The sequence below is a fragment of the Pyxicephalus adspersus genome, chromosome 5 (assembly GCF_032062135.1).
Source record: "Pyxicephalus adspersus chromosome 5, UCB_Pads_2.0, whole genome shotgun sequence".
NCBI classification, from domain to species: Eukaryota; Metazoa; Chordata; class Amphibia; order Anura; family Pyxicephalidae; genus Pyxicephalus; species Pyxicephalus adspersus.
Window position 1 is genome coordinate 3,525,096 of NC_092862.1, and position 26,473 is coordinate 3,551,568.

The window sequence follows — 26,473 nt, forward strand, 5'->3', positions numbered from 1 at the left end:
CTTTGCTGTGATGAAGTTTTAGGTTTGGGGATCATGGGACCCCTATATATAACACTATAGTCCTCAGACCTCAACATTGTCATAGGTCAAGGAGCCGTAACGACACCCCCAGGTATGTTCAATATCATCTGAGAATGGAGCTTACCCAAGGTGGACCCATACAGCGGGCTAAGAAAGTAAAAAAAAAGGTATTCAGCTGGTAAAGCAATGTAAGGGATTGTAGCCGTAAATATCTCAGGGCCTTAGAATTAGGTGAAACTGCAATCAAACTTGCAGGTCACATTCAGGGTTATTTTTGGGTGGGGGGAGAGAGCCGCAGAACACGGGGTACAATGTTCACTTACCTGACAATACAATCTGATCTGCTCAGTTTTCTCCCCCTCTCCCTCGTGTATAAAACAAGGGTCTCCCTGAATGGACTGTTCGATTTGTATCCAGTTATATAGATACAGGTAATTTCTGGTAATATAGTTAGGTTGATTTGGCGTATTGTGTTTTATATGCTAATAAAAGAAATGTATACATATACTAAAAAGTTATTATATATTACTTTTATCCAGGGTATAAATAAATAGTCAGTTTATAACATATATGGTCAGTTTAAAGCAGAACATAAAAATACATTTTAGCCCAGTTTAAAAAAACGTTCAATACCCACCTTCTTGCTGTTGCTAAACCCTGCAGTACTACATCTCCACCACTAGATGTTTTCAGTTACACTGTTGTAGACCTTCTCCCTGGGCCTGGGCTCAGAGTACTGAATGGTGCTCACACAGAATCACATGAATGCTGCTCATTCCAAAAGCAAGGACCACCCATCAGGGACATCTTAGGACGGTTCTAAAATGAGAGGTGGCGGTGTTATTTAAGGATTGTATAGCTTTGCTCCTGATCACTCTTATTGATCACTGACACTCACTTATCAAACAGAGGTTGACTTGAAGGGTGTGGCTTGAAACAATGGGTGCAATTTAGCCTTCGGACATTATTGGACTAAAAAAAAGATGGGAAGGTATAAAGGGTTGTAGGGCTGTACTTCTGGAACTCAGCCGTCCAATACAGAATGCACACTGTAATTAGCCACTGACGCCCTCCTATCATACAAGGCAGGGTTTGGCCTAATTCAGTGGGGTGTGTTTAGCCTTGTGACAATATTGGACTACCCTAAAAAGAGATGGGAGGGTATAAAGGGTTGTAGGGCTGCACTCCTGTACCCAGCTGTCCTATCCAGAGTGGACACTCCAATTAGTCATTGACGCCCTCCTATCAGATGGGGAGTGGTAAGGTGTGGCTTAATTCAAAGGGGTGGAGTTTAACCTTGTGACATCATTGAACTACCTGAAAAGGAGATGGGAGGGTGTAAAGGGTTGTAAGGGTACATACCTGATATCCTCCTATCATAAGGAGGTGTGGCCTAATTTAAAGGGGTGGAGTTTATCAGCAACCTGAAAGAAAATGCAAAAAAACAATTGAATCCTGGAAAAGCAAAAGTATACTTATCGAAGTCAAAGTTTACGCGGCTGACAGGTCAGCTTCAATCTGTCATCTGCCTGGTAACCAATGCTCTCGCCTCATTGCATTCCTAGAAGCAGACCCTCCCTCTGGCTCTTCTTGTCCATGCATCCATTTATCTCCTTTTCTCCATTCCCCTCACCGGAATACTGTACAATAATAAATAAAGACATAGTATGCAGCAACAGTCTCCCCTCGTCATCTTGTGGAGCACGCAGGAGACAGAAATACAATTTCACAGCTTATTTGCTCGTTTCCGCTGCTTCCACAAGATCTCTCTAATTTCTGTCTGATTTTGAGGGTTCAGGCATGTTTTCATATTGTGCTTACTCACATCATTGAGCGTTCACTGAGGCAAATTAACTTCATTTACTTTGTGCTCTCTCTTCCTGCTTTCCTGAGACTGTGCACAGGCAAACAGCCGTGCGCTTATAGAAGCTGGAACCCGGCCAGTGCTTTTACAGAACTTATCGTTCTCACACGTTCTCAATGGCGGGGTTGTGGACCAATGGCGAGCCAGTGGTTTCATTTATATATATATATATATATATATATATATATACACACACCTAATGATAATTTGTAGATCACTGTTTCTCTGTGGGTGGTAGCCCCAAAAATGGGGCTACCACCCACTTCCAATTAATTCCCACCCGGCTTAACAAAATTTCTGGTCTGAACACTATACTGTGTGTAGAAAAAGAACTCTGGGGGTGTGCCTGTCAGGTAACTTTCCTCCCATCTGCAGGAGTTTACCCCAGGTGGTGATTGACACAAGGAGTAAAAAATGTGTTTCTTGCCGCCGGAATAAATAGAAAATTATGTTAGGATAAGATATTTGGGGAAGGTTGATTATAAATTTGTATAATGTCTACAAAATTCATGAACAACCTTGCAAATGACCCTTGAGAAGAATCAATCTAGATTTTTTTTGACAATTTGGTTACATTTTTTGGGTTAAGGCCCTGGTTGGGAGAGTTCATTTAGTGCTTAAACCATAAGAATGTTCAAGGTGATCAGATAAAACGTGAAGAATCATGGTAATCATTCTGGCTGTGTTCTGATAATGTTCAGAGTCGGAAACGGAAGAATGATGATGGCTTATGATCGCAATGGAACTTTAAAGGTGTTCACAATTAAATATAACCTCGTCATCGCTGTTCTTGTCAATGTCTCCATTGATATTCAAAGCGGTTGGGTTGGACATCATTGGCCTTTGTTCTGGTTTCAGTGTGTGGTTGGTATAAAGAACCTTAATAAACACTCATCAGAGTTTGGTATTTACGATGCAATGGTTGTAGAAAATATATCCAGATAACTTTGGTTGAGCAGGTCTCCTCGTTCTTCGTGATTTTCCGGAATACTGGAGGCTGGATACTGGGTGAATTCTGAGTTGCCCTGCATTTTGCATCTTCTTGATAGCAACAATCTTCTTTGCACCACCATCATCTATAGCAATCTCTAGAGGGCTGGAGACTGGAGCAGGTTGGATGTGCTGTCTGTAGGCATCTTTATGTAGCTTCAGATGTCACTGATCACTTCTCTCACCAGTCTGATCAACGTCCAGACTTGTCTCAACTCTACCACTCCAGCTTTGTGATTCTTTCTTTGCTCCGTGACAGCTGGCCCAAGTTAGGCGGAGAATGGCTTGTTGGAGTAAATAAAATAAGGGAGGATGGGGGAACATTCTTCGCAGTGTCTCCTGGAGCTCCGAAGCAATAATGTCATGTTATCCCCAGCATGCAATCTGTCTCATCGTAGTCTCTGTTCAGCCGGCTGTCATGGTACATCATCACACCTGCCAGGAATGCAGCAACTTCAACCTTCTGCATCTGTCTCGGCATGAAACTTAATGTGGGAGAATTAATGAGCTTGACGCCTTTCCTCCATCTACTTGTCTTTCATAGAGCTCCGTAAAAATAATATATCGCCACGGGTACAACCAACATTCAAAAGCTCTCCGGAGCAAATCGAGGAGTTGCTGACAGGTCAGGCCGGGCTGGCTTCTGAAACTAGATGTGCGCCCAAATGCTAAAGTCTCATTGAAGCTTTAAAGCAGAACTAAAGGAAATGCTCTGAAACCACAGGGTATTATTAGTGCATGCATGCACCCCTGCACATCTGGGTTGTGCTTTGCATTTTCCTTATTTTATAGGAAATAAAAAAATTGTATTTGTAAAAAAATTGAAAAAAAAAAAAAAAAAAATTGTCAATTAAATTTTAAGTATCTTCAAGCTGTGATTTGTCTTCAAATCCCTCCACATTTCCTGTCCCACCTACCTACCTGATACACAAATCCCTTCACAGCTCTTGCCCCGTCTACCTACCTGATACACAAATCCCTCCACAGCTCCTCCCCCACCTACCTACCTGATACACAAATCCCTCCACAGCTCCTCCCCCACCTACCTACCTGGTACACAAATCCTGATACGCAAATCCCTCCACAGTTCTTGTCCCATCTACCTACCTACCTGATACACAAATTCCTCCACAGTTCTTGTCCCGCTTTTCTTTCTGACCTGATAGAACAATCCCCCCCTAGCCGCTCTCTTTGCACCTCCAATGACCTACTAATGACTTCCTCACTCATAACCTCATCACACGCACGGCTCCAAGACTTTTCTAGAGCAGCTTGACTCTCTGGGATGGTCTTCCTCGTCCTATTTGGCTTGCTCCTACTTTCTGCTCCTTTAAGCTCCCCAGCGCTAACCTCGAGTGTAAAAAAAAAACAAGCTAAAAGTGGTAACCCCGAGTCAGACTCGGGGTGGTTAAAAAAGTAAGTAAATAAAATCTTGCCTGGTCTCATCGGCGTCCTCCAGTGTCCTGCCATCCTCTGGCCACATCCTCTTCGTCGATCTGTCCCCCAGCGAGTGCGCTGACATTCCCGGGAGTTCCCGGTGACGTCAGTACGTGCAGCCGTCGCTAGGGGCGGGGCGGGAATTTCAAATTATTTTGCATTGCATTCAATACAAAATAACTATTGAATGCAACACACTGAATTTGTCTAAAAGCAGTACATTGTATTTACAGTATATTATAATAGTATGAGTATAATAAAGTTTGAAACACAAAATCATGTCAAAGTTTATTATTAAATATATGTTTTTTTAATTTATTTGTTTATTTTGACATGATTTTGTGTTCATGAAAAACAATGTACTGCTTTTAGACATGAAAATCCGGACGGAAATGAACCGTTCAGGAGGTTAAAAGAGCCTTTAAAGCCCAACAATTCAACCTCACCTTACCCGTCTTCTTCTGTTTCCTAAACCCTCACTACTTGCCACCACTCCATATCCCCCTCCTGTGTAATTGCTTTGTATCTGTCTGCAACCCCTATTTAATGTACAGTGCTGTGTAATATGTTGGCGCTATATACATGCTATTTAATATTACTAAAAATAATATTTATCCCTCAGACAGGGCCTGATTATTTGCACCATTGGGAAATTATGGTGGTCGTTCTTTAGTTTAAAGGATAATTAGGATAGTGTTCCCACTTCCCTTACCCCACATGGATCTAAACTGAGCCACCCTCCATAGTTCAATACTTACCAAGGTCCAAGCACCGGGCCCGATGATTCTTCATATACTGCGCTGCTTTGCTCCCTGAATCTGTGCAGTATAGCCCCATTCACTTCTATCATCCGACCTAAAAAAGGGAGATATGTATAGATGAAGCCCCATGAAAGTCAACTGGGCTGTTTTGTGCAAGCAGCAGCAAAATACAGAATGTGAACACTCAACAGATGTAGTACATGAATCCTGTTAGTATGGCCCTGTGCAAAGGTGGGTTAATGTAGGGGGGAGAGATTAGGGCTACCGGGCTGATAGTAAACCCGTTTTTTAAAGAACATTCTTTGCCAGGAACCAAGCGTTTTATCAGCCTTTTCTATCTCCACCATAAGTTTTCCTCTCTTCTGCTTTTTATCAGCCACTTTAAAAAAAACTGCATCTGTCAGTTAATCAGGACACCTCCCATAGAGGGCAGGACTGGGAGGAGCCAATTCTGCTCTGTGCGTAGTCTCCACCCATAACGCAAAGGCAGGAGTGTTATGACATAACTAGATTTAAACAGACATTCATCTTGGTTACATTGCACCAGTTAATTGTGATTTTCTAATCACTATTGTTTATCTTGGTGGTGCTGCCACCTGGTGCCAGAAAATACAAATTTGCAAACAACACTCTTTCTGAACCTTTGGTTTTCCTAATTCAAGCCCCTAATTTTTTCGTTCCTGTTATCTGCTCCTTTTCTTGTTTTCATGAGAGAGGTAATTATAAGGATTTAGTTGAAGGTACGCTATATTCCCAGCCTGATATTCATGCAAATTGATTGTGCATCATCCTCTTACTTGTGAGACTGCCGCATGTTATATTGGGGGGTGTTATTTTTAGGAAGCAGTCAAATCTTTGCTGCCATCTTTTTAACAAGGACGTTTAGAATTTGAAGTGCCCCCATTGTGATTTTTTTTTTAATTGAAACTTTTTTTGCTTTTAACAATTGACCATTATTAATTTTTGTGGTGCCCACCCTGTTATTCTAATCCCTTTATTTCTGCTAGGATGCAGTTTTTGGGAATTAGGATTTTCTGGGGCCAACTGCAGCTCTGTCTGGTTCCTCCCCCTAACGTCATGTAAAGCCAATATCCTTCTATGGTGGAAAGAGGAACGGTGAAAGATGAAATTTCTGGAAGTGTTGGTTTGCCAAGAAAGGTTTTTGCAGCAGGTAACAAATGTTTGAGTTTTTTGCAGCAAGATCACTTATAGATCCAACACCAGCTATCCAGTGCATGCCAGTAGATCACATAGGAGAACATTCTGAGGAATAAATTCCTTCCATGGCTGTGTATTGGCAAGAATCTGGCAATACAATACAATGATACAGAGGTTACAATTCAATATATGGAGTACTGTAAGCAAAGAAATATATTGCTTTTTTCCTAAAACCTAATTATAGGAAAACTGTTATAGTATAAAGAATTCCCCAGTGATCCAGACGGCTTCCTTTTGTGGCAGCCCGAGCTATTCTAATCCAAATTACAGCCTCAATTGCTGCTTAAAACCAGCTTGTTTTTCTTGGACCCAGTGTACGTATCAGGTTGTTGCCTACTTAATGGATACCTATCTCCTGTTACTTCAAAAAAATAAAAATGCTTGATAGCCCTTGACACCTCCAGCAGCTAGTTTTAGTGCCCTTCATTAAAGGGATTTCTCAAAAATTTGATTTTACTTTTTATTTGCCAGACTGGAATTGGGTTTTAGACTACCCAAACATATTTCATTTATAGGTACACCTGCGCAACATCTCCAAAATCCGCCCCTACCTGTCCCCAGAGACCACCAAACTCCTTGTACATGCTCTTATCATCTCTCGTCTGGACTACTGTAACCTCCTCCTCTCTGGTATTCCACTAAGCCAACTCTCTCCTCTACAATCTATTATGAATGCTGCAGCCATACTCATCCATCCTTCCCACCTACCTACCCCATACGTAGCCTTTCAACCTACCTACCCCATACACAGCCTTCCCACCGACCTACCCCTTACACAGCCTTCCCACCACTCCTCTTCTGTTGCATCTCTTTGTAGTTCTCTTCATTGGCTTCCATTTCATCTTAGAATGAAATGCAAGCTCCTGTGCTTTGCGTTTACCCCTCCACAGTTCTTGTCCCACTTACCTTTCTGTCCTGATAGAAAAATATACCCTAGCCGCTCTCTCCACTCCTCAAATGACCTCCTAATGACTTCCTCACTCATAACCTCGTTGTCACATGCACGGCTCCAAGATTTGGTAATATGTTGGCGCTATATAAATCATGTTTATTAATAATAACAATAATAATATTAGTAGGTTTAGTTGCATGCTGCATTCTTGCATCTCTTTGGGACACTATTAGTAAAATATCTTTACCATAGTCCTTGCTTCTGCCTATTGGCTTCCTACCACTCCCTGACATAGTGGTTTTCCTGTAATAAAAATATATGGATTTCCTATAATATAAAATAAAAATTCAGTTAGGGAACGTCAGGACCACTTGTGGTGATTGCAACAAACAGGAACAAAGTGCAAACAAGAACAAAGTGAAACGCTGGTACCAATTGAACCCTCCATGGATTTAATTTTGGAGGACTGCTTGCTTTGGTGTACAGTCTCTGCATCTTCTGTTCATTTAAGGTCCAGACAACAATACAGTCATTACCCTGCTATATCAATATAAGAAAATGTTTCCGCTTTGGGTACTCAAAAAAGAAGTTCTCACTCTTTCCAATATCTTTGGTGTGTGATTTTCTAACCTTTTAATAATGGTTATGAATGCTTGTGATGGGAAACCTTCCAATAAATGAATCCCTGGAAAACCAAGCACCTCACGTATAAAGCACAGTGATGTGCTTTACCAGTGTATCCCCTTTTTCTCAGACTCTCAAACCATGGAAGGGGGGGGACCGGATAAAAGTTCAGTAAGCCAAAACTAATATGTAGGTTGAGATCCCCAGTCATGGACCTGTCTATGCAGTAGAGAAATCTCCATTTGCTGGCTGCACACTGCAGAATTTTTTATGAATGGGATTGGCCTGTGATATGTGTAGCAGAACAGTACATGAAGGGAAGTGCAGGTGCCACATCTGTAAATGACCCCCTTACTATTGCCCATTGTTCATCCTAAACACACTGGTGAAAGATTTGTTCAGCCTCCTCTCATTTGACTGCTTGGCCTTAAATTCAGCACGGTGAATTTTTGTCTTGGAGGACCACGATACATCTGAACTTACACCTGTGCTACGTCTCGGTATTGGAAAGCCATGTGCCGGGAAGCGCCAGCTGCGTCTAATTAGCTTCAGTGGCCAGGCCTAATCTGCCGAGCGGAGGGCGAGTACAGCGGTGGCGTTGCCTCGTAGGTCAGCACTCAATGTTTCCGCAGCCTGTTTTCTGAACGTTTCTCTCTCCCCGCAGCCCGGATCGTGCGATGCATCATACAGGAAACATATGTTCATGGAAACAAGGCTGAGCAATGATCTGTGTAAGTGTTAAGTACAGAAAGGTTCTGTTACTTTCATGATGCAGCTTAGATTTACATGGATAACATTCACGCTGCATTCCACTGAGCATTCATTATGTGTTAATATGATATTATAACCCTAAAGTCCAAATGTTGTGTGCCCTACCGCCTTCTTTATTTTGTTCTACTTGCCAGTTATTTTCTTTACACACTATGCAGAAATCTTTCCCTTTATTTCTTGCTGTCCTCTACATACTGTAAACACACATCAGGCTCTTGAGAATGTTTTTTCTGATCTCTGAGAATGAATTCCTTCACAGTGCCTGTAGCTGGTGTGGTCGGTGTTGGCCTTCTTACAGCGTGTAAACCAAAGTCTGAGCATGGCTGCCCTTAAACATCTGTTTTCTAAAATATTAGAACCCAAGCTTTTTGTTACATTTTGATGTATCATGCCGGGGTAAAACCTGGGACCAAGTCTAAAATTTTGAATTCCTTTCATTCCTGGCATCAGCGATCATTAGGCAAATTCACAAAAACTCAGTTGAACTTATCCTAACCCTTCCGCATTTCATCCACACATCCAAAAAAGTTTTTGCCTTTACATACACTTTAAGGCCAGTCATGGTTCTTTTATCCTACCTTCATCCTTGGATAGTCCTGAAGTTTCCCTCTCCTATCTATACGATATGGGGGAGCTGTTGTGTAGCCCAGAAGGGGAGAACTGGGTGGAGCTGACAACCTTGCTCAGGAATTTAGGGAAGCAGAGTTGTCAGCTTATGGTGAAACTGTAGAACCTGTGGAGGAAAGTTTGCCACCCCGCACCTCATGACTTCAATACTTCCTGCGATGCCTGGGGCCTTAAGGTCCTGTGGCTATATTGGAAATATTGTTTACATACCTACGGTGGGTGAGTGTGTTTGTGGGGGCAGTAAAATCTCAATAACCTTCAAGCATTAAAGGTCTCCTTTACAAACCTCCTATAGAAGATCACTGACGCGTTTTATTCCTTCACCTTTTATACTTTGATGTCAACATTTCCTCAACGCAGGAAAAACAGACAACCTCCTTTGCATTTTGCGGTGTGCAAAAATTCTGTTCCTTCCGGAAGTCTTTATAGACGGTACAATCAGGGCGATATTCAGCCAGCAACACGTCCCTAAGTGCCGAGCGTCACACTGGTAACACCAATTATCCCTCTCAGGCAGAGTATTCATGTTAGTAAATAGCCTGCTGATTGCATTTTGTGTCTGGGAGAGAAGAAGCCGAATCCGGGCAGCACGCGGGAAGTGGAGCATACAGGTGCCGGAATAGAAATAGACATTTTTGTGGCCACAGGTGTTATATCCAATAACAATATGTAGAAGATACTAGACAGAATGTGTATAGTCCTCATACGGAATCTGTTATGGAGCAATACAGAAGCGAGAATCTTTTCTTTAGGTAACTTGACAACTATTCTGTGCTTTGCTAATCTGCCCTCCTGTCTTCCCTTCAACAAGTCTGCCCTCCAGCTTTATTTTCAATATCTGCCCTCCAGCCTTACCTTCAATAAATCTACCCTCCAGCCTTCTCTTCAACAAGTCTGCCCTCTAGCTATTCCTTCATTAAATCCATCCAGCTGCCTCCCCACCATTAGATCTGCCCTGCAGCCTTGCCTTTGGCCTAGATCTGCCCCGCAGCATTGCCTTTGGCCTAGATCTGCCCCGCAGCATTGCCTTTGGCCTAGATCTGGCCCGCAGCCTTGCCTTTGGCCTAGATCTGCCCCGCAGCCCAGCCGTTGTTAGGTCTGCCCCGCGGCTCAGCCGTTGTTAGGTCTGCCCCGCGGCCCAGCCGTTGTTAGGTCTGCCCCGCGGCTCAGCCGTTGTTAGGTCTGCCCCGCGGCTCAGCCGTTGTTAGGTCTGCCCCGCGGCCCAGCCGTTGTTAGGTCTGCCCCACGGCTCAGCCGTTGTTAGGTCTGCCGTCTGCCCCGCAGGCCCAGCCGTTGTCAGGTCTGCCCCGCAGGCCCAGCCGTTGTCAGGTCTGCCCCGCAGGCCCAGCCGTTGTCAGGTCTGCCCCGCAGGCCCAGCCGTTGTCAGGGCTGCCCCGCAGGCCCAGCCTTTGATAGGTCTGCCTCACATTACTCAGGCCTGCAACGCGACCTTCCTCTTCAGGTTTGCCCCACGAAATAAGAAGCAGCAGCAAGTTAGCACAAAACTTGTGCCAGTATTTACATACCATCATTCATTAAAGCTAAATACAGGTTAGCAAAAAAAAACCAACACCCCTATTCCTGACAACAAAGTGTCCGCCGGGTTCTGGTCTTCTTTAAAAATAACTATGTAAAAATGTGTATGTTTTACTGTATTTTGTGCTGTATCTCATCTATGTCACGCTGTCTGCTGGTTTCATTGCAGCATTTACTTACTTTATATGCTTTTTATATGAGGTAGAGGAGACTCTAACTACATAAATCCTTTATGTGAGGCCTCTTCAAGTGCTGTAAAGCTAAATAATGTCACCGTGCTTTTAGGAAACATGAATTTCCCATTGCGGCATTCTGACCCCCATTATTTGTGTTTGCAGCAAGTCTGTGAAACAGTGAGCTGCTGGTCTCCCTGTAATGCGGCTGGTTCCTGCATGTAATGCGTCCGATCGTTCTCTTTAATCCTTTAATTCCCTGTAATGATTTACTTTCAGTGTTTTCCCTAGAAATTTTTTCATTCATCCGAGTGGGGGGAACTGTGGACAGGTGGTCAAAAAGTGGGCAAACCTACACCCCGAGACACCAGGGCTCTGAAATGTCAAGTGTGAACCTGAGCATCAGTTCAAAAAATAACGAATGTCTGCATGTGTGCCAGCTGGCGGCAATGAATGTTACTGGTACCACTCACTGCCGCCCCTATTCATTCCCTATGGGGCTGCCGCAGGGAGACAATTCATGTTGAGAGGGTGCCGTTCTTGCCTTGAGGAAAGTCTAAATGTACCGCAAACCTCACTGCTTGTGTGAATTCAGCCTGAAAGCTGCAGCTTCTCAGTTCTGCTGGCAGAGGTTCAGAAATGAGAAAGATACAAAATAAGCAAAGGATACAATGGCTCCTATTTATTAACTCTCCAAGGCTGGAAAAGGATACACTTTCATCAGTGTAGCTGGGTGATCCATCAAACCTGGAATGGATTTCTTAGGTCATTTCCTATATGTTAGCAAATGTTTTCAATCCTTGACCAGATCCGTTCCAGGTTTGCTGGATCACCCAGGTTCACTGATGAAAGTGAATCCTCTCCAGCCTTGGAGTGCTTTAATAAATCAGGTCCCATGTAAATTAATTGCCTTGATCCTCCAATCAGAACTGGCAGGCTGCCCACACTCATTGACAGATCTCCCTGCAGGAAGTGGCTGTGGGATGACAGCCAGCTCTCTGGGCGGAAAGTGAAAACTGCCAGGCGATCCACCCAGCAAATTGTGTCTAGGGAGAATACTCATTCTCCATACTTTTTACCAGCGATGGTAGGTTATTGCTGGAGATTGTGTCAACAAACATGGGATACATACTCATTTCCCCAAGATGTTTCCCTTTAAAAGCGCTTTAAGTACAGAGAAATTCCTGTTATTCTGTGACATTGAATTTATTTACAGCCACAAATGCGTCCTCCATGGTATCTAAACCATAGTGGAAACTTTTTTTTACAAAACTTGTTTTCTAAAATACAGATTGCTCTGTGGAATGCAAAAAGTGAACAATGCAAGTTTGTTTAGACCAGAACAAATGCCTTGTTTATGCTTCATTTATCTTGAATTGCAAATGATAGGTTATTGCACCCAGATTTCTGTATTCAGGACCCTTTTGCACCTAACACAACACATCAATATGAGCAAAGTCTTCTGAAGGCAAAATATTTTTTCACTTTTGTGTATTTTCTTTGCCCTGGAAATAGGAAATGCGGAGTAAGGCACACATGCAATAATTGTCATTGGAAAGGAGCTTTCGCGATCCTTTCCATTGACAAAAAAACTTAAATGCGTGAACAGCGCCGTTCCACTCTTTGAAGAGGGGACAGGGGAGAGCGACACAGTGGCACTCCGCTGCACTCTCTCCCCTTCAATTCCATTACGATAGTTCGTCAGTATATACCAGGAAAGACAACGGATGCTGAGTGCTGTACACACGTCAGATTCTCGTCCGATAATGGCCCTGAGGCAATCGGACGAGATCATCTGACGCGTGTACGTCGCCTAATGCATCCTAAGTACATGAGCTCTGTGTATATACAACCCAGATATATGGCTGGTATTTTCAGACTTGTTGAAAAGTTTAACCTAAAAGATTGTTCAGAACAAAAATCACATTTTATGATGCCAGATAATCATGAAACAATACAGTTTGGCTTTGATATACATTGGGATTTCTTCATACGGAAAAACGGAGTTATGGAACTCATTGCTGTTTTTCTTTGGCTGGGCTGATGATACTTCTAAAGTAGAACCGTTTTCTGCTGCTCGTAGTCCGCCTCTCCATCCCGGCTGACCTTTGTTTTGTTTCATGCTAACGAATCCGCCTTAATGAATATTTTCCGTGAAAATGTTACCTGACCTTTTTAAAAAGGCAAAATGCAGATCTTGAAATGGCAGAATAGGCCACTGCTTTTTGTGGCCTATAATTGAGGTAACATTTGTAGGCATAACGGCTGTAATTGCCGACTTTGTTCAGCTTGATGTGAACGTGCACATTCTCAAAGTGACCCGGTCGCTTTAATTAAAATGCCTAAACAAGTATTGGTGCACATAAAACCTTGACTCTTTAATATGCAATTACTGATTTACGAACAATAATCCTGCAGTCCTTTTTATGGCTTTCTTTGCGTTTTTAGTCAATGTTATATAAAGCGTATGTGATTAAATCTGTGATAAGAAAAGGAAGTGTAAAATAACACATTGAAATCTATTGCCAATATTTCTGTGAAGTTTCTCATTTATCCAGGTCATGTTATTTTGAGTTTGCTCAGCTGCCAAAAGTTCTATCCAGTGTTGGAAGTTTTTTTGAAGTCTTAGTAACCGCTTTATGAGACATTGGACCACCTCATTGACTCTTCTAACTTTTTGTGAGTTCTGCATATGAAGTGCGGTGTATTGCTGATTAAGGGTATCAGACTGTAGCCTAATATTTGTGATACTATGATGTTTTATGGGATGTCACTGACCATTGGTTAAAGAGGGGCTCTTTTGTTGGGTGTCATGGGGAGCCCGAGCAGGTATGATTTCGCTTTCCATGGATCGAGGTGGTGGTATCAGGGCAACCCAAAGCCTTTCAACCTTTTCCAGCTCTCCTGGTTGGTCTATCTTGTGACTGCAAGTATTAGCATCACCAGTATTGGTTAATGACCCGATGTATGTAATTCGTCTTCCCTTCGTTTGCTGGTTGGATTGTAATACTTGGATGCCTTCTACAAGATAGAAAAGCTCCTCTTTGTCTTGAATCAAGTTCTAAAAACTGAGGAAGCTACATGGATGGAAAAGGAAACAATCCTAAATTTACAGCATAGGACTCGTTAAATGTGACTGCAGCAAATTGAGAACAACTATATAGTGCCTTGTAAACCTTATTGGTAACCATTGTCCCCCAATAACAATTTTAATGGGTCCAAACCTACTTCCTACAGTTCTGTCTATATTGTGGATGATAAATGTGTGTCCACTTTGAAAAACAGGAATCAAGCTGGTTTTTATTGCAAAAATGGACAAATATACTTGCCCACCAAATCGCTGGCTTCATCTGTCAGAGCAGCTGGTGTAGGGTATCTGGATACCCGGCACATGTTGCTTCCCCTGTGCTTTCCAGGAATGAACTCCCATGCGCTTGCCCAGGAGTTACATCATTTAGGCCTAGGATAGGCAAAGACCCCACTCCAAAAAAAGAAGAAAAAGAAGATGGTGGCACCCACACCAGAACATAGACAGGTGGGTGCAATTAAAAAATTGCAGTTAGCCAGGTTATCCTTTTGCAGGGAAATCACCTGTCGCTTCCTCAATAAAGGACCCGCCTGGTCGCAGTTTTTTTATTTTCTGGGTTCAAAGTTCTCCCTGCGGGAAGTGGCTGTGGGATGACAGCCAGCTCTCTGGGCAGAAAGTGAAAACTGCCAGGCAATCCACCCAGCAAATTGTGTCTAGGGAGAATACTCATTCTGCATACTTTTTACCAGCGATGGTAGGTTATTGCTAGAGATACCCTCAAAATTGTGCCAACAAACATGGAATACATACAACCACAAATGCATTCTCCATGGTATCTAAACCATAGTGAAAACTTTTTTTCAAAACTTGTTTTCTAAAATACAGATTGCTCTGTGGAATGCAAAAAGTGTATTGTGGCCAATCCCTTCACTAACCACCCAAAAACAACCGGGTGGTTACTAAAAAAGTTCCTGGTGGAACGGGCTGCAGGGATTACTGAAGTTTTTTTTCTTGCCTTTTAATACAAATATGTTTTGCAATATTGGTGGGTCAAAAGACTGGTGAGAGTGAGCTCATGTCAACCCTTCCTACTGTGTGTCGCCTCTTTATTTTATATGTCTCCTTCTTTCTACTTCTTAAGTTCTGCATGAAGTGCTGTTTGCTCAAAGGGAAGCTGGTCAGTGAGAAATAACATCTTCTGTCTCTAGAACGTTTTAACAATGCAGTTCTCAACCACTTCACTTTCAAGTTTGCTGCTCACTAAGTATTAAGGTCAGAGTCGGGATGGAACTATCACATTGTGAAGGTTAAGAAAAAAAGGCAGCAGGTGGCCTGTTGTTATCCTCAGGTTCACCTAAACTTTGGAGCAACTAAATTTACAGAGCACCCTTTCTCCAGGATGTGGACTGCGTGTCCCTTGTTTTCCTGCTGAAAGTAGTCGTTTTGGAGTCACCGACCTACAAGTGGAACAATTATCCTCATAATTAGGAGACATGTCTACAGGTGTACACCCCGACAGCCGCCCATGACCTGCAGCTTGTATACCAGCCTCCCTCGACATTGTTGAGCATCTCCTGGAATTATTGCATGCCCGAGTCGCTTTCTTAACATGTTTTTAAACCCTTTAAAAAGCCGGCTGCTTTTGAGAGTCTGGTGTGCGGAATGGTCTGCATTCGTCAAGATAGCAAACAAACACAGATGCATTACATATTTCACTGAGCAGCAAAATTTAATTTCAAGTGAATTTGGGCTCCGTGCTGCCGGATTCAGAGGTGCTGACGGAGTCTGCATATTAATTGTGCAGTTAAAAATTGTCTGAGCATTGTCTAAGTCAATTTCCGTCTGCACGTGCCTTCCCTTAATCTGAGAAATGATTGTAATTGAAATACATTTCCACTTTCCGCTTGTAATTGAATAAACAATGCAATCACACAGATCTTGCATTGCATTGAGAAAAAAAGGGGGTTTAACAACTTTAATAGGTAGGGAACTTTGTTGAATGTTTAGGATGGTTAGAGGTAGAGCTAACAAAGGAATATTTCACCTTTCATTTGAAAGGATCCTGATAATCATAGGTGCAGATTGACGCCATCTCTTCCAGAAACTACCCCCCACTGGGTGATATGCACATTGCAGCTTTCCCTTGGTGCTCTGTTTGAGTCCTTGGAAAATATCCAGCTATCTGTTTGTCATGGGATTTTGCTGCTTGGTTATTTGTCTGGTGGCATTCTTCCTCAGATATCTACATCACTGTCTGCACTACATGGACACTTTCTTCTGCCATCATTGGCATTGCCTGCAGTGGTGGATAAATGGTCCCCTGGAAAGTAAAGGTCTCTGTCAGGGGATCTCGACAAAAGATTTAGGAGAGTATTTCTTTTTTTAAGAAATTGTAAGCCCCTTGGGGATAGCTTAGAAGGGGTTGCCTCTGGGTTGTGATTTGCATTTCCTCCCCAGAGGTGAGCTTTAAAGGGAAATTCTGACATCTTCCATTTCTAATTATTGTGAAGGTTAGGAAAACAAAGGCAGCAGTTGGCTTCTTCTGATTCTTTAAGACTAGGCTGCTTAATTTACCAAGCACCCCTGATTCCCCCCAATACAAATATTCTGTATTCCCTTTATTTTTCATCAAAGTAGAACTAAACCTCGCCTTTTCCCATTCTATTGTATGGCTCCTCCATTCTCCTTTTTTTCTTCTTCCACCTTCCGATCTTCGACCCTCTTTATTGGCCGTGCCAGGATGAAATAACACTCAGTTTTGTAGTAGTTCATTCTTTTCTGATGCACACAGGGAAAGCCGGGATTGCTGGGTATCCTGTAAAGCTGAACCTTAGCATGGACAGCTCTGCTTTCTCGGGGTGATTAGGCAGGTAGTAAGGAATTTGAATAGTTGGAAAGAATGAATATGTGCACCTTAATATTGCAGTATCTGGCTTGTAAAATCTAGGTGGAGGTACTGGAAATAAAGAAAAGAATAACTCCTGGTTGGCAATCAATACCAGAGTGAGGGGGACAGACTGTCGGTGTGTGCAGAAGCAATTACAATCTATGAACTATGCTGTGCACCCTTCCAGTGCAAATTTCTGCTGAGAGTTGTAGCTCCAGAGTCCATTGGGGTTTGGGTTGGAGGAACTGTGCAGGAGGTCCTAATATAAATGTTTGTATGACATTGGGGGGGTCTTCAGGAGTGCTTGCATCCCTCTCATACAAAACACCCAATCATAGATTTAAGGAATGCAACGTTTCCTGTCTGTAGCATCTTTGGGGACCCAGTCAACACCTTTCTCTGCATGCCTCGGATGAGAATGTCCGCTCTACACAAGCAACATCAATAAAACGATCCATAAAGTGATTTATCAGTCTGACACTTATTAGAAGTGAACCTGATACCACCAAATCTCAGAAACCAATCGCTTGCAATGCCCCTGGCTCTCCCGGGCCTTATGGTTTTGCTGGTCTGTTGGTAATTTACAATTCAGGCCCATGGCTGCGTCATATTTCTTCTAGGCCAAAGATTTGCATTATAGAAGGTTGTTCTTAAGATGTTTGGCTCATTCAAATGTTATCTTAGGGACTTGCTGGTAAAGCATTCACCTATATTGGTGTTTCCTACAGTTTGAGAGTGAATGTTGTACAGAATTTGTACCACTTATACAGAAAACATTCCTCGTACATACAATGGATTTCTGTCGCTGAAACTGATCTTTTGTAACAAGGAGGAAGGAATGAGCATGTGCACACAGCACTGTTCTGCTCCATAGAAAGGTGAGGGTAGAGGGCGACGAGCGAGTAGCTCCCCCCTGCACTATCCTTGTTGTTATAAATTTAATGTGGAACTAAACTCCGCTATACTCAACAGTCTTTGTTCCATCACAGGGTGCCGCCAAATTCTTTGTGGTTGCGATCTTTGGGCATCTTGATTGGCCAGGCCAGGATGATGTATGTCCTCCGCAGTTCATTTAGTCTTGTCAAGTGCAGGGGAAGCCGGGATTTCTGGGTGTCCTCGATGTTAAACTTAGTTTTGACAGTTCACTGTAGCAAAATTTTTTTTGAAGCTGGGTGACAGGTGGAACCCCCTGTTTTGTGACCCTACTTTTCATGTTCTGTGATTCCTCTGCTTTTCCCTTGATGCCGCCAACCAGTAGGAATTAACTGATATGATATTATACAATGCCTTTCAGAAGGATGTATGTCTCTCCCTGATTAATAAGATCCGTTCACACAGGTTTTAGTCTGTTGCTCTCGCATCGCTCTGTTGTCTCGATTTATTCTCTTTGATAGCTGAGCTCATGATGTTGGTAAAACGTTGAGATACTAATTGGATGAGCTTCTTTGTGTGTAGCTTCCCTGTACATTGAAAATGTTCTGTGGGATGAAAAAAGGATTTCGGAAGTCACAGAGGAGTTCTGCAACACAGGAATAAACTAAGGAGATTTAAAGCGGACCTGTCATTGCAGGTCACTTTTCACATGAATCAGCAAGGCTGAGACTGCATTACCAGATCACTTCAGAAAAAAAAAAAAATCCTGCAATGAATTAGAATTCTGCTCTGAGCCTCATTGTGTCATTTCCAGGTAAAATGACATCGTCTCTAGGTACCTCTCCCCTTAGATCTGTAAGTAGGCAATGCTTTCAGAAGGTTGCACTTGTTTGGACATGTTAGCTTGTCAGTCTATGCCCAGCATAGGAAGAAATAGCTTTTAATGGCAAGTTTTGCCTAAAGGGAAATCGAATATTCTCCCCTTCTCCCCAGTGCAGTTTTCTCTGGGTAAAAAAAACTGGTTTGATAGGGAAGCTTTGCTATTTTATGTCAAAGCTGCCACCATGATAACTGATGGGGTAATGATAAAGGTTTAAGAAACTTAGATTTCCCTGGAGCACAAGCAAGGAGATTCTTGCACTGCAAGTCCTTAGGTATAGCTTCCCCTCCAGTAAGGAGACCACTGAGCAGCACAGTAATGATATCACCAAATCTGGTGAGACCACAAGTCAGACTAATCAGTGCAGACATACAGCTATAAGGATATAGAAAAGTGATGCCTTGGCACAGGAAGGTCAACTGCAAGCCGCCCTAAACTCATAATTACTTTATATAAAAGGAAAGTAAAAATTGTATTTTTTTTTTTTTTTGTGCAACACCTCTTTTCGCGGCTATCAAGACAGAATGTGAGCGCAAAGCCTCCCGGGATACCTACGTCATGCATCCCAGGAGGAGGCACTGTGCTGCTGCTTCTGTGCATGCCCTAATCTCGGGCATGTGCAGAAGGACTCCTTTCATTAATGGAAGAAAAAAATTGCTTTTAGTTGCTTGGATTGTTTGACAGATAAGTAAGAAAGCAGCTTCTACAAATGTAATGAGTTTATGCTGTCATTTCCATGTGTATACATAAGTAGATTCAGGTGCATGAAAAGTTTTATTTGAACTTGATGGACTTGTCGTTTTTTTTTTCACCTAACCAACTTTGTAACTATGAATACTTTTGAAATATTGTAAACGTTATTTATATTCTCTCGTAACTGAAGTATTTCTTTTTTTTTTTCAGTGCTCAAGAAGTGTCTTCCGTCAGTGAATTTGCTTTACAAACATGTCGTATGGCTCTGTGGATGGAACTGGATTTGGAAGTAGAAATATATTCGGGGGGCCATCTTCTCAAGGTTACCAGCCTCTAGGTATGTCTAGTGCAGTGGTGCCTTGGTCCTGTCTGTGTCTAACTGCAAACCTGGGCATCTGTATATTTCCAAATGTTTGTCTTATTTAAAGAGACCGTAATTCACAGCAGAGTTATTTACATGGATAAATATGTTTATTTTATAAACTAGAATATGTCTGATTGTGCTGAATAACATTCACATTTAGTTGGTGATATCGACTAGAAAACTATTTTCAATAACTAAGACTTTTCATACTACAGTCTAGTCCTGCATGTTAAGCACATGGCTCATTGTGAGTACATGTATGTGTATTCACGGATTTTGAATTGGTTCAACGTAAAGACTGGACCAGGCCCAGGTTTTATTTCCCGGGCCTGAGTGGTTAGGAAGTATACTGAATAATTGGATGTAAAGTCCCTGATGCTGAGATGAGGTTTGTACAGAAGACATTTGCCACAAGGTTCGGTGAAAGCAACGTCTTCAAATGACTTATCCTAGGCAGAAGATTGTCACGCTGGATTGCTTGTACAGATATGAAAGAATCATTTAAAGCAGGCCAAGATTTAGGTAAAAATACACAACTCTTATTTAGATAATATTGGTTTAGCCTGGATTTTCTCGATGCATTTGAGAGAGAAAGAAACCCATAATACGTTATTCAATATAGGATGTGGGCATAGTTTTATTATTCCACAGGGATATTTGTCCTTGTATAAAGTCCCGCTTCCTCTTCAGAATTAGTTTGTCCTTTATACGAACATGTCCCAATATGTGAATAATGGAGGACCATATTGTTCCATTGCCTCGTTACTGGATTATTCATGGCATCTATTCTCTGCTAATTATTTGTGACAGGTACACCATCTCTCCACTTCTGACAATAGGATGTCATGTTCTCTCCTTTCTGCTGCTACCAACTGCTTATTTTTTTATGATTTCAGCAGAAATAAATAGATTTTCATTTTAGAAAACAAGTTGCATTTTCTTGTTTGGTTGGGTAACGTCTATAGCAGCGACAAAACAGCGACAAAACAGCACAGCTCCTCTACCCAGAATACAAATATCCAAATGTTGTCAGGATTTTTCCTGAGAATCCGCCATCCTCTGATGGTTTCATGCTTCATTTGCACATTTATGGAGATAAAAGCCAAGAGATTGGAAGATGACCGAGTTCCATGAGGAATTCCTGCCTGCGTTGTCTAATGGATTTGGATGACAACATGGACGCCTATTGGTAGAGTGATTGTTTTTTGTTTTGATGCAAGTCTGTCAGCTTTTATCTTTTTTTTGAAATGGGAAAAAGTGGACAGATTGGATTTTTTTTTTAATGCAGCCAAAGAAAGGGTACTGATCTCGCTGCACATGCGTGAGATCTGCATTTTTTCCCATTGCAGGAAAAAGCCTTTTCCTTGTATGCTCGAGATCAGGCATGAGCAGAAGGAACAGCCAGAAGTCTTGGATACCCATGTCGCATATCTCAGGAGGCTCTGCTCTCCCATTCTCTGCTGCGGTGGTAAAGACAGAAGGGAAGGGACTTCACCCTGTTTTTTTTTATACATAAAAGATAACCCTTTTGTAAACTAACTCTACTCTAACTACTCTCTACTCTTATGTAAAAAAAATTGTGGTGATAGGTTGTATTTAATGTGTACCTACATTTATTTAAGTATTTGCAAGCTTACCCCATGTTTGCTAATTTGAGGGTATTCTTTTTGCTCTTTTGTATCCTTACTTCTAACCCACCCCAGGGCTTCCTGTCCTAGGGAGGCAACACTGCCACAGTATAACAACAGCAGTAACCTGAATGTTAATCCTTGTAGTAGCTATGTTGCCACCACATGATGTTCCCCCTGCCGTTGAGCTTTTTGCACCGAATATAGACAACCTTGCCCGGCCGTGGAAGATTGCTGCTCTTTCAATGAGACAAGACCTGTACTATTGATATTTACTTGGTGTAAAAACCTTTACGATTGGTGGCCATGCTTATGACAGTCTGTTTCCCAACTTTTCTAAAGGACAAACATGGTGGTGTGGATGGCTAAAAGGGCTGGGGAGAACACTCCATTAGTATACGATGATCCGTGTTCTCCCTAACTTCTTTTAGCAGGACGCACCACCCACACTTTTTAGTGACTTTTCAGCTGTTTCTGGGTGTTAACTTAAGAGTTGAGTCACAATTCAGGGGCTGCCACCCGCTTACAATTTTCTTTCCATTTAGCAAGAAATTTCTGGGTTGCACACTCAAGTCATACCTACCAGTTTAGCTGCAGGTAGCCTTACACTCCCAGATTCACCCAACCCTCTCCTCTATCAGTCCCTGTGTGATCAATTTGCATTGTACTTTTTCCAAACCTGGATGCTAACACATTTTGTTGCTGTACTTCAGTGTAACCTGGAATCCGATTGGCTGCTACAAGCCAACACTTTGTTTCCCCTTTTTATTTCTTTCATTTACCGTTTGATTTATGAACACTTAGTCCATCTGTTTAGGACAGCAGAACACAATGCTGATATGATACAGAAAATCGTTATTTACAGCATCCCTGCCGCAGCCATTACGCATTAACATTTTAATTGTGGTCGAAGGCCTCGCGAATACCATTGTTAACGGGGAAATAAATTACAGAAGGAGCTGTAAAACATGCAGGCTGTCGGCTGCTTTCTCTCCCCGAAAGACTTTTGTCTTCAGAACTTCAAGAGCGCCCTTCACCGAGGCTGCAGAGACAAAGGCAGCCGGCTGTCTCCACAGGAGAACAGAACAAAAAACCATCATTGCCTGACATTCTCTATTAACCTCCATCCAAAACGTGTACATGTTTATTACTAATGATGAGGCGGTGAAATCCCTCGCTGAACTTGCAATCTGAGTCCAACTCTGGGCTGCTTTATAAATCATGCAGTGAGGTCTTCCCTGTGCTGCATGGGTTAAATGCTAGTTTGGCTAAGGGGTGAAAGAAGTCAAAATACTTTCCTCATTTATTGTTGTCCATATCTTTAGGTTGTGGGCAGACCCTCACTATTCAACTTGTACAGTTGCTAGGGTATTGATCCTGCATTGTTCAAGATTGCATCAGAGAGTTGTGATGCAGGTCGTGCAGCCAGGCTGATTACCATAGAGAATAATAAGCAGTTATGCCGTACAATTTATTCTGCATTTATGATATATAGCAGTGGTTGCCAACCTTTTCGGTTCCGCAGACCATCACTGGCTCCAACTGTGCATTCGAGGGGAGCCGGTTGTCACTCAAAGGTGAGAAACCTCCCCCAGAGTGACATCATTATGGCATAACCCCACCTACTCTCCCATCGCATATCTGAGCCTGCAATGGGAGAGTGGGCGGGCTGTGTGCAGGGACACAGCCCGCCCACCTCCCGTCACCTGGGAACTGCTCGGGGGACGTGTTCCGTGGCTCTGGCCGGTGGGGTTCTTCTCCTGACCCCGCTCGGGGGTGCACCCACCAGAGCCCCAGACCCCGAAAAATTTCTCGTGGGCCACCGATTGGCAACCGCTGATATATAGGACCTCCTGATATCACTAACAGGCTGTATAATAGAATCTAATACAGTAGAACCCTGGTTATCCGAAACTCAGATAACCGGAAAATTCAGGTGAACTGGCTCCAAACAGCTCCACATTCTTGATTCCTCCCACAGCCCTAGCGGAGCTGTGGCATGTGTTCTGCTTCCAAGAACACAGAGCTTCCACTGATTTGCTCAAGACTACATTTATCTGGAATTGGCCATTCCCCATGGGTGCCGGAAAACCGAGGTTCTACTGTCCTATGAAATACAGACATGTCTCAAGATATGGGCAAAGGCTATAGTTGCTATGCCAGGGATGGGCAGTGAGCGTTGGCATGCTGCAAGGGATGAGCATAGATAGCAGACCTGTTGTAGAAGGGTGGTTGGAGTCTTTGCTCATGAGTTGGACTGTATTGCAGCCCATTTACAAATCAATGCTTCCATATTTGTCTCTCCTGTAGCCCACCAAAAAATGGCACAGAAAGAGAGAACCGAGCAGGAAAGAGATCAAACCATTTGTCTACTAGAACAAAATGTAAAAGAAAATAGGAGGGCTGCACAGCAGTTGCCTATAGGGCCCATCCCAGAGTCAGCTCATCCCGTTCGTTTTGCACAACCTAATCCAGAATTTGAAGTTGGATAAAATCTTTTATGACCCCATATTTTCACATTTATACAAACTCAACATAGTTGGAGCACTTCCTGGCTGTATATGGTATGGTCAGCTATGTAAGATATTAAAATGTTCTTTGTTCAGATTTGTTTGTAGAAAAATATATTATACAGAAAAAATTCAGTGACATATGTGAGAGGAGAGGAGACTCTATGGAACTCTATGGGAGAGGAGAGATGTGTGCATAGGGACAGATTCCTCACCAGTGCCTCACCCATCCCCATTCATTTTGAATCCTCCTTCTCTGGCAATGGGAATGGATCCAGAATGTACCTGGATGAGTGATGATTCCGTCCCTTCCCACACCTGCATTCTAAAACTCTTTAAATTATGATATATATTTTATGTGAACATGTGTTTAGGTTTGTGACCTTTTTCTGTAGAACGAACATATATAAACACAATAAAACAAGCCCTATAAAGACTTCAACCAAAAAGAAGAATATATTATACGCTTTTAAGCTTTTTGTTTAAATTTCACCCTATTCTGTTTTTATTGAACTTGTGGTATGTTTGTATAGATTGTAAAGATCTGAGTTTTCCTGAGTGAATACTTTGTTTTATATGGCATTTAGTTTTGCTGTTCCGTTAAGTGCAGGCCCTCCTTTGTTACTAAGTAGGCTCAAGTACTTAAAAGGTTTTCCATTGTATATGAGATAGAGTTTGTTGCTTAGACATCACAATAATGTTTTCCATGCAAGATGCAGGAGAAGGAAGGTAAATAATTCACTTGAGTAAATTAATATAGATGTAGAATGTGGGGCCCCACAACCAGCTTCAGTAGGGTACCTGTCACAATATCACAGGGTGGAATGGTGGACCCCCGGTGTCGCCATCCTGCCTGGTGGGGACGTGTATGGGGCGCAGAGTCACCAGCCTCCGGCTTCACCAGTGCACCCTGCAGGGGGTGATGGACTTCAAGAGGCAGTGCCCAGGTTGTGCCCCCCGTGTATGAAGGGGCTGGTAATTGCTCACTGGTTAGGACCAAAGTGTAGTGCAGAAGCGTAGTCAGACAAGCCAAAGGTCAGGACAGGCGTCAATCAGAAGTAGTCAGACAGAGCCAGGGTCAGTATACCAAAGACATAGAATCTGGACCAGGAAATGCAGATAGAAACCTGGAAGCAGAGGGGGTGTTCAGGCATCTTCGTGTTGCCAGTCACCTCCTTATATAGAGGAAGTCATGTGACTGATAGGTAACCAAACCCACCACCAGAGAGAGTGCTGGAGCAAAGACAGCTCAGGTGGCGTTCACTCCGCCAGTAGATGGAGCACATCTATGGAATATTTTATTCTTTTGGGGTAAAGGGGCAGCTCTCAGGGAGTAACCTAAATCAGAGCAGGAAGTGACCGATGGGTCTGCTGTCCTAATAATGGAGAATGTGCACATATTTAATTTACCACACTTTGGGTCTAATTTAAAAAAGCTCCCCACTGCTCGAGATAATAGACTATCATGGGGGAACCAGGGTGAGCTGGCAAATTTGAAATAGATCTGGTCCAGGATTAAAACCAATTAATAGCAAATGATGTTTGGGAAATCCGTTTCAGATTTTCTGGATCACCCAGCTTCTCCAATGAATGTCTTGTCATGTCTTGGAGAGCTGTATTGTTTAATAAATCTGGCCCATCATTCCTTCTCGGAGATGTTTTGTGTTCGGTTTCCATATTTACCTTTCTCACATACTGGTACTTTTTAGGTTAATGAAAGACGAATACAGATATGTGGGCTGACCATTCTAATCTTTAATGATTGCACACATGTGACTGCTATTTTCCTTTTTTACTTTTTGCAACATTTAAATATAAAATATGTTTGTTTATTCTTCATGGCTTATGGCAGTCATTTTAGCCTGGCCAATTCATTGTTTTTGGATCCATATAATTCTGTTACATAATTCTATTCATGAGTTAGTGTAATGTCAGTTATTGTTATTGTTTTTAATAAACAGTTTTCATATAGCGCCAACATATTACGCAGCGCTGTACATTAAATAGGGGTTGCAAATGACAGACGGATGCAGACAGTGACACAGGAGGAGGGAGAACCCTTCCCTGAAGAGCTTTCAATCATAAACATGTTAAAGAAATGTCCCATGATATGGTGTGGACCTTAAATTAGCAACTTTTAATGAGCATCCCTCTTATTGGTCTGAGAGCATCTGGTGATGTTTTCAGGAAGCCATGTGCAAATCCTTGTAGTCCCCGTGCATACATTCCTATAAAACTTTTAGCGAGTCGTCATCCTTGATGCAAGCAGTGGACTGGCTCTGGGGAAGAGTTATGCAAATATCAAAATGACTATATGTAATGCTGAAATCTAGTAAATGAAAGGTGTGGGGCCAGGAACAATCTGGCAAGGGAGGCGCTGCATGATAGTGGACATCTTCCAGCCAGGAAATGAGGCAGGGTCTAACTTGCTGCAGATTCTGATGTACGTTGTAAATAGCAAACAGTGGGCAGTGAAATCAAAGTAAGCGATATCAGTCTAGAAGACGAGCTGGTACAGCACTGAAGGAGGAAGTGGCATTATGTCTGTTCCCGCTTTTTACAGGCTAAAGTTTTTGAAAATTTTGAGTTGGTTATGATGGGTTGGTTGTTCCTAAATTATCTGCACCAGTAGATAATGTTGTGTGCAGTTTGTTACAAATTGCATGATTTTGACAGCGCTGATCTGTCAAAAATGC

The 26,473-nt window shown here is 42.5% G+C and overlaps 1 protein-coding gene across 2 annotated transcripts in view; it reads left to right on the forward strand.

Moving 5' to 3' along the window:
• Positions 1-26,473, forward strand: part of TSNARE1 (t-SNARE domain containing 1) — a 138,068-nt gene that overhangs the window by 5,215 nt on the left and 106,380 nt on the right. The window contains exon 2 of one of the 2 annotated variants that reach the window (XM_072410571.1): positions 19,486-19,612. In XM_072410571.1, coding sequence (XP_072266672.1) covers positions 19,528-19,612 — 85 coding nt within the window. In that variant the 5' untranslated portion in view covers positions 19,486-19,527. Of the gene's footprint in view, positions 1-19,485; positions 19,613-26,473 lie in introns of those variants that run through there. The other variant, XM_072410572.1, reaches the window with a different exon arrangement.